Source organism: Neophocaena asiaeorientalis, unplaced genomic scaffold, assembly GCF_003031525.2.
Source record: "Neophocaena asiaeorientalis asiaeorientalis breed wild unplaced genomic scaffold, Neophocaena_asiaeorientalis_V1.1 scaffold317, whole genome shotgun sequence".
Taxonomy (NCBI): Eukaryota; Metazoa; Chordata; class Mammalia; order Artiodactyla; family Phocoenidae; genus Neophocaena; species Neophocaena asiaeorientalis.
In genome coordinates this window covers 5,091,504-5,099,783 of record NW_020173114.1, presented here as the reverse complement: position 1 = coordinate 5,099,783, position 8,280 = coordinate 5,091,504, and the positions used below count along the sequence as shown (strand labels likewise).

At 35.6% G+C, this 8,280-nt stretch overlaps 1 protein-coding gene across 1 annotated transcript in view; it reads left to right on the top strand.

The window, feature by feature from the left end:
- The first annotated feature begins 7,034 nt into the window (after window positions 1-7,034).
- DIPK1A (divergent protein kinase domain 1A) overlaps window positions 7,035-8,280 on the top strand; it is a 35,821-nt gene continuing 34,575 nt past the window's right edge. Inside the window, exon 1 of the mRNA XM_024743579.1 lies at window positions 7,035-7,198. Coding sequence (XP_024599347.1) covers window positions 7,085-7,198 — 114 coding nt within the window. The 5' untranslated portion in view covers window positions 7,035-7,084. The remainder of the gene's footprint in view (window positions 7,199-8,280) is intronic.

Genomic DNA, 8,280 nt, shown 5'->3' with positions numbered 1-8,280 from the left:
AATGTAAAATAGCTAGCTAGTGGGAAGCAGCCGCATAGCACAGGGAGATCAGCTCGGTGCTTTGTGAGCACCTAGAGGGGTGGGATAGGGAGGGTGGGAGGGTGACACAAGAGGGAGGAGATATAGGGATATATGTATATGTCTGGCTGATACACTTTGTTATAAAGCAGAAACTAACACACCACTGTAGAGCAATTATACTCCAATAAAGATGTTAAAAAAAAAAAAAGGTATAGGATCCATTCCAAACAAAGTTTATCTGTATGTGTTGTGGTATACAGTATTTACCTTATTAAGTGCTTTCTTTATATTTCTGTTTTTTTACAGCTAGCATATTTTTCAAAAGTATTATTACTATAAATCTCTAGAGTTTATTTAAAGAAAAGGGTAAAAGTTATATTTGGGGATATGTGTCAATAATTTTAACTTCAGTTTTTTTCAGCCAGATTACTCCTAAATATTTAGCAATAAAAGCTAGCTACAATGTTGTCAATATAACAATAAGGAAAAAAAAGATTTTTGAAGTTTATTTCAGAGTAACTGGTAATTGAAAAACTTGAATGAAAATGTGTTGTACACATGAAACTTACATAAATCTTATAAACCAGTGTTATCACAAAAGAAAAAGGGCAAACATGTCTCTCACCTTTTTCTATGAAATGATGAAATCATTGTATTTGAGTTTTTGCAAGGAATAGCCTTATCAATTTGTTAGGTTTTCTGAGTGTTCAAGTCCACTAAACATATTAAGTAAGACATGATACCTATTTTTCTTCCTTACTTTTCAAAATTAAGAACGTCTGTGTAGGAAGTATTTAGAGGTAGAGCAGATGGGACTTTGTGCTTTATATGTTTGTAAAAGATGTTGAAAGTGAAAAATTGATAAGTAACATAGAAGTAGTCTTACATGGCTAAATTTTGAGGTGTTGCTTCTTTATGCCTATTTTTAAAACTTAATGTAAAATCATTTGAATAAGATCATAGATTTTCAGATTTGTTTTGAAATAAAGTTATCACAGTGAGACCAAACAATATAAAAAAAGAAAAAGTATCACTATTCTTTACAGTAGAAATGGTAGGAAAGTTTATTTCATCATTTATATATTTTCCATCTCTAGCGATTTTTCTTTATTTATAATAAGATATTGCCAATCATTTAGTCATAAACAATTACTTATTTCCAGACAGATGTTATATTTTTCTAATTAGTAGTAGTTTATGCCTTAAAGACTAAAATAAAATGATAGTGTCATACAAATTTGATTCTTTCAGCTGCTTAATTTTTGTTTTCATTTTACTGTGTAACCATAATACAAGTTTTCTCAGCCTTAGCACTATTGACATTTGGGCAGATAATTCTTAGTTGTGAAGGGCACTTCTGTGCATTGAAAGATGTTTAACAGCATCTCTGGCCTCTACCCACAAGATTCCAGTAGCACTCCCCAGTTCCAGACATTGCCAGGTATCCCCTGGGGGGAAAGTTGACTCCAGTTGAGAATCACTGCTGTAGTGTATTTACTAAAGTTGTTATCATGACTTTCAGGAGCATAATTTGGAATAAAGCAATGTACCACTAGTAGCTAGGCACAAAATCAGCAGAACAGAAAATCTGCTGGGCCATATTTTGGATAGTTCAGCAAAAATAAAAAGGTCAGAAACAGTAACTTCATTTCTTAATCAAAGTCTAGATTGTCTAGGTAATTGGTATGGAACAGACCACTGGGAACATTTTAGTGAGTGCCACACAGGGAAATAAAATTAATTAATAGCTACAGATGTCATTTATGGCTATTTTTTTAAATCTTTATTTTAAAATGTGAAGCAGCAGGATCTGTAGAAATTAAAGAACACATAAATATATACGCAAATCAATCAATATGATACACCATATTAACAAATTGAAGGAGAAAAACCATATGATAATCTCAGTAGATGCAGAAAAGGCTTTCGACAAAATTCAACACCCATGTATGATAAAAACTCTGCAGAAAGTAGGCATAGAGGGAACCTACCTCAACATAATAAAGGCCATATATGACAAACCCACAGCCAACATCATTCTCAATGGTGTAATATATGGTCACCTTATCTTTGATAAAGGAGGCAAGAATATATAATGGAGAAAAGAGATCCTCTTCAATAAGTGGTGCTGGGAAAACTGGACAGCTACGTATAAAAGAATGAAATTAAAACACTCGCTAACACCATACACAAAAATAAACTCTGGATTAAAGACCTAAATGTAAGGCCAGAAACTATCAAACTCTTAGAGGAAAACATAGGCAGTTGGACCTAGAGTCTGTCATACAGAGTGAAGTACGTTGGAAAGAGAAAAACAAATACCGTATGCTAACACATATATATGGAATCTAAAAAAAAAAATGGTTCTGGTGAGCCTAGGGGCAGGCAGGAAGACACAGACGTAGAGAATGGACTTGAGGACACGGGGAGGGGGAAGGGTAAGCTGGGACAGAGTGAGAGAGTAGCATTGACATATACACACTACCAAATGTAAAATAGCTAGCTAGTGGGAAGCAGCTGCATAGCACAGGGAGATCAGCTCCGTGCTTTGTGACCACCGAGAGGGGGGGGATAGGGAGGGGGGGAGGGAGATGCAAAAGGGAGGGGATATGGGGATATATGTATAAGTATAGCTGATTCACTTTGTTATACAACAGAAACTAACACAACATTGTAAAGCAATTATACTCCAATAAAGATGTTAAAAAAAAAAAGAACACATGAAGGTCCTTATACTATTTTGTGTTACTCTCAAATCATGGTAAGTTCCGTGGCATGCTGGAATAAAAACGTGTTTCACTCCTTTTGTCATTATATGTACAACAGGTGATGCCCAGTGCCCTGCTGGGAACATCATTAATCCAACTTCCTCTCCAAAATTTTTGACATTCTGTATCATGATGAACACTCAACGGGCAAGCCAGTTTACAGGGTGTTTTTCCATTTAAACGTATGCCAGGGAAAACATTTAACGTAGCTATTTGAGAGAAAAGCAAAATGATTCCAAGTTTTATTAAACTGCCTCTGCAGGAGGGAGAAATACACAAGCCTTAGCTGCCGGCATCTGTTAAGATCAATATGCATTTGAAAGCTAATAGAAATCATTGATGGAGAGTCCAGAGGGTAGTTGACATTACTAGGCTTCTTGAGGTAGGTGTCAAGAAGAAGGTAAGACAGGACCAAATTCTGAACACTAAGAGAGAACCCTACTCACCAGGTCTGTGTTGTTTCCTTTGCTCTGCGACTTCTACCTGCTGTGGAGCAAGGCAGGAAGGAAAAAAGAAAATATTCTTTTACATTGTATTGCATTTTAAGGTCTTCCTTGACTTTTTACTGAATGACTTGAGATTAATCTTCTTTTAAAACCCTATCTCAGTGTTAATATAGGGTTGGACTTGTCACGCAGGTGGGTGATTGTAACTTTATTGCCATTAAAAGATTTCAAATTGCATTCATGCTTCTTTGTGCACGTAAAGAAAAACGGACAAAATAATGAAGATTGATATTTCCTTAAGTCTGCTCTGTTTAATTCTGATGTCTGCTCTTCTACAATGCTGTGTTTCTAATTGTACACAGTTTAGTGATATCTAGGAGTATATAGTTGTTGCCCATAAATAAAAATCACAAAGTTGGTTTAAAAAAAAAAAAAGATGGGCTTTTCTTTTAGCTTTCCTAAAATAAAATGATTTCAATAATTTTATTCAGTAACTTCTTGATTCCTACATTTGTATTATATTATTTCAGATTTTACATGTCCATCAGTTTCATGTGGAATTTATTATTTTTTAAAATAAATTTATTTATTTATTGGCTGTGTTGGGTCTTTGTTGCTGTGCATGGGCTTTCTCTGGTTGCGGCAAGCGGGGGCTACTCTTTGTTGCAGTGTGCGGGCTTCTCGTTGTGGTGGCTTCTCTTTGTTTTGGAGCATGGCTCTAGGCACGCGGGTTGCAGTAGTTGCGGTGCATGGGCTCAGTAGTTGTGGTTCGCAGTCTCTAGAGCGCAGGCTCGTAAGAATCCTTGCATTCCTGGAATAAACCCCACTTGATCATGGGGTATGATCCTTTTAATGTGCTGTTGGATTCTGTTTGCTAGTATGTTATTGAGGATTTTTGCATCTATGCTTATCAATGATATTGGCCTGTAGTTTTCTTTCTTTGTGACATCCATGTCTGGTTTTTGTATCAGAGTGATAGTGGCCTCGTAGAATGAGTTTGGGAGTGTTCCTCCCTCTTCTGTATTTTGCAAGATTTTGAGAAGGATAGGTGTTAGGTCTTCTCTAAATGTTTGATAGAAAGCGCCTGTGAAGCCATCTGGTCCATGGATTTTGTTTGTTCGAAGATTTTTAATCACAGTCTCAATTTCAGTTCTTGTGATTGGTCTGTTCATATTTTCTATTTCTTCCTGGTTCAGTCTCGGCAGGTTGTGGCAGGTGGATTCTTAACCACTGCCCCACCAGGGAAGTCCCTCATGTGGAATTTATTTTGATATAAGATATGTTTTAGGTATTTAAATATGCTATTTCCAAATGATTAACAGTTGTCTCATCATCTTTTATTAACTAATCTTTCTCTAGTGGCCAAAAAAAAAAAAAAAAAGATTGAACTTCTAAAAGTAAAATCATGCCATGCTACAGTTGTTCAAAGAACCCTCTTAACTGGGTTAAGAGTACTTGTATGGTAGATTTATAACTTGTTTGTCCCTTTAACTGGAGATGTTCTAAAAGTGCCTAAGGCAGCATCTGACACTTAGTAGACAATAAATAGTTGCTGAATGAATGTGTGGGAAGGGGATGTCTTGGTGTGGAAGTATTCCTTATCGCACAACATAAAAAAAATGTTAAAAAAGTAGAGAAAAACATGTACAAAAGAAGGCATGTTAACTGTCACCCAGCTTGAACAGTTACCAACTCACGGCCAATTTTGTTTTAATAATACCCCACCTACTTTTCCCTTCCCATATTATTTTGAGGCAAATACCAGATATTATTTCACTCATAAATATTTCGATATCTATCTCTAAAATATAAGGTCTCTTTTCTTTAAACATTACATTATTACACCAGAAAAATTAAAATAATTCCTTAACGACGTCAGGTATCCTGTCAGTATTCAAGTTTTCAATTGTCTCATAAATGTCATTTTCTTTTACAGTTTTACATTTGAATCAGGACTCAGAAAAGATCCACAGGTTGTGATTATTTAATATGCAGTATTTCTTATGTATTTTTTGATCTTTGGTTTTCCCATCTTCTCTCTATTTTCTCCCTTGTATTTTATTTGTTGAAGAACTGGGTTGTTTGTACTCCAGCACTTCCCACAGCCTAGAGCTGATTGTATCCTTATAGTGTCACTTACTTAACTGTCACTTATATTCCTCTGTCTCCTGTATTTCCTGTAAACTGGTAAGGCTTAATCAGATTCAGATTCAGTTTTCTTTTTGGCAAGCCCAAAAAGAAGGTGGTGGCCAAACTATAATGACAGCATTATTGGCTTTTTGTTCAGTGCCTTTGCAAATTGATTTTGCTATTTGTTGAGTATTTTCTATGTGCCTTGCAATGTGCTTATGTTCTATAGGCATTATGTCATTTAATCATATTTAAGCTTCATAATACTAATACATATCAATTTCTCTCTGATGACTAGACCTCTTATCAGGGCCAAGTAATCTTAAATGTCTTTCAAACAAACCCCTTTGTGTAAACCCCATTGTCATTTACGTGATTTAATTTGGAATTCTATATGAACTTTCTTTTTACTGAATTCATTTAGAGCTATACAAAAATAACTTGCATTAAAGGCATTTTAAAAAATATTTTAATAATAAAGCTCAAAGACCTATCATATAATTGTGAATTCATTGTACTCAAGCCTTTTGGTACTGGGATTCACCATCTGTTAACCTCACAGAGACCGATATCTAAACCGCAAATAAAGCCAACAGAATTCAGTATTTCCTGAGTCTCTTTTTCCTCTGCACTCATTGTCTTCTGCAGATGCATTTACGTCTCTTTCATCTCTTTCTGCTTTCTTTGCATGCTCACAGTATCCTACTGTTGCCCAGTGTGAGAAACCGACTTGTGATTGTAAAAGCAAAACTAGCCTTTCGTTGTTTGTTTACGTATCTTTATTTTGCTCAATTCTCCCCATAGTCCTAAATTCAGTTGTTTATAAAACCAGACCACTGGCGTTCCGGACTCAAAAAATAAATATCAAATTATCTTGACTAGCTGACATTTTGAAGATTAAACTGTTTGATATGTGGTTGATGGAGAAAAAGCACTAACTGACCCGAGTCGCAATTAGATACCAGAGCACTGAGAGCAAAACAGTGCAAAGAGGATCCTGTTGTGCAGCCTTACAGACTGACATGCGGGGCGTATTTTATTCTTTATATATCTTAACCTTTCTTCTCCTTTACTAGTTGTAACTTTCTCCTTAAGTTTCCAGAATATCTATTAGGTGAAGCATTTGATTAGTTGATTAGTTGACTAGAAGGAACAGAAAGCATTGGTGAATACAGCAGGGAAATAGGAATCAATGTGAATAATTTCTTACTCTGGTTGTACCTCACTGTGAGACATTAGACAAGTAGCCAAATTCTCTGTTCTTATTTCTTAAAACACAATTATTTTACCATGCTTATTCATGAAGAACTTTAAGATTCTTATTTGAAACACTCTTCTGTAAGCTTGTAGTAAGTGGGAATTGTGTCTTTCTTTACCTGATCTTACCGGGTGCCCAGGATAGCATGGAGCACGTGCTTGTGCTTAATGAGTAGGTTTGGATGCTGGTGGTATTTGAAAGGTTATACATTTTAAAGGGTATTTTGTTCCCTTTTCCTTGGCAAGACCAAGGAGCTTCCTTTTCTAAGACCAGTTGTGTTTGGACTAAGTGAAAGTACACTTTGTTCTAGGAGAATTGCCATATGAAAGCCTAGAATATATATTGAGTTCTTCCAAGAAAGGGGGAAAAGTCATGTTCTAGGACAGTGAATGCTGACTTGGTGCTGAATGAATGATTGTTATGTGCTCTTTTACTTACAGGCTCGCTTCTCATATGTGCGGATGAAATATCTTTTCTTTTCCTGGTTGGTGGTTTTTGTTGGAAGCTGGATTATATATGTGCAATACTCTACCTATACAGAACTATGCAGAGGAAAGGACTGCAAGAAAATAATAGTAAGTATTTTTTATTTTCTAGTGTATGGAAAGACCTATTTTTAATTGAAGTACAGTTAATTTACAGTGTTGTGCCAATCTCTGCTGTACAGCACAGTGACTCAGTTATACACATACAGACATTCTTTTTTTAATATTCTTTTCCATTATGGCTTATCCTGGGAGATTGGATATAGTTCCCTGTGCTATACAGTAGGACCTTGTTGTTTATCCATTCTAAATTTAATAACACATTAAAAAACTACACTAATAACACATAATATTTACTACTATATACATGCTAAAATTTTTTTTCAAAAAGTAAAAGTTAATTTGATTTTGAGTTGTGCTGAACTTCTTAGCATTTTGATATGACCAAGTTAGTAGGACTGTTCCCCACTTTGAAAAATCCAGTATTCAGAAATCTGAATATGTGATACAGACTAGTGTGAAAGCATCCTTATTACAAAGAGGGATTTTTGTTTTTCAAATATACTTGAAGTTTAGTTTACTGTAATCAGATGGGTTTTTAAAAAAATAAATATATTTATTTATCTTTGGCTGTGTTGGGTCTTCGTTGCTGCACGCAGACTTTCTCTAGTTGTGGCGAGTAGGGGCTACTCTTCCTTGTGGTGCGTGGGCTTCTCATTGCAGTGGCTTCTCTTTGTTGCACAGCCCAGGCTCTAGGCGCACGGGCTTCAGTAGTTGTGGCACACGGGCTTAGTTGCTCTGCAGCATGTAAGATCCTCCCGGACCAGGGACTGAACCCGTGTCCCCTGCATTGGCAGGTGGATTCTCAACCACTGCGTCACCAGGGAAGCCCAGTCAGATGGGTTTTTAAATATTTATAGTATGAAAGTGTTATTTGCAGGCAAGCTTTCTGGAACACATCTTTTGAATAAATGGAGTCATTCTTGAATACTGAAAATTTACCTAAAAAGCATATAAGTGTATTTAATTTCTATTCTAATTATTGGATGTATCTCAGGAAAATCACTCTATCAGTCTAAGATTTCTAGAAAATCCAGGATAAGTAAATTTAACTCCTTGTTTTCTGCTGATATCTTCTATATAAATAATGTTAAAACATTTCATCTGAGAAT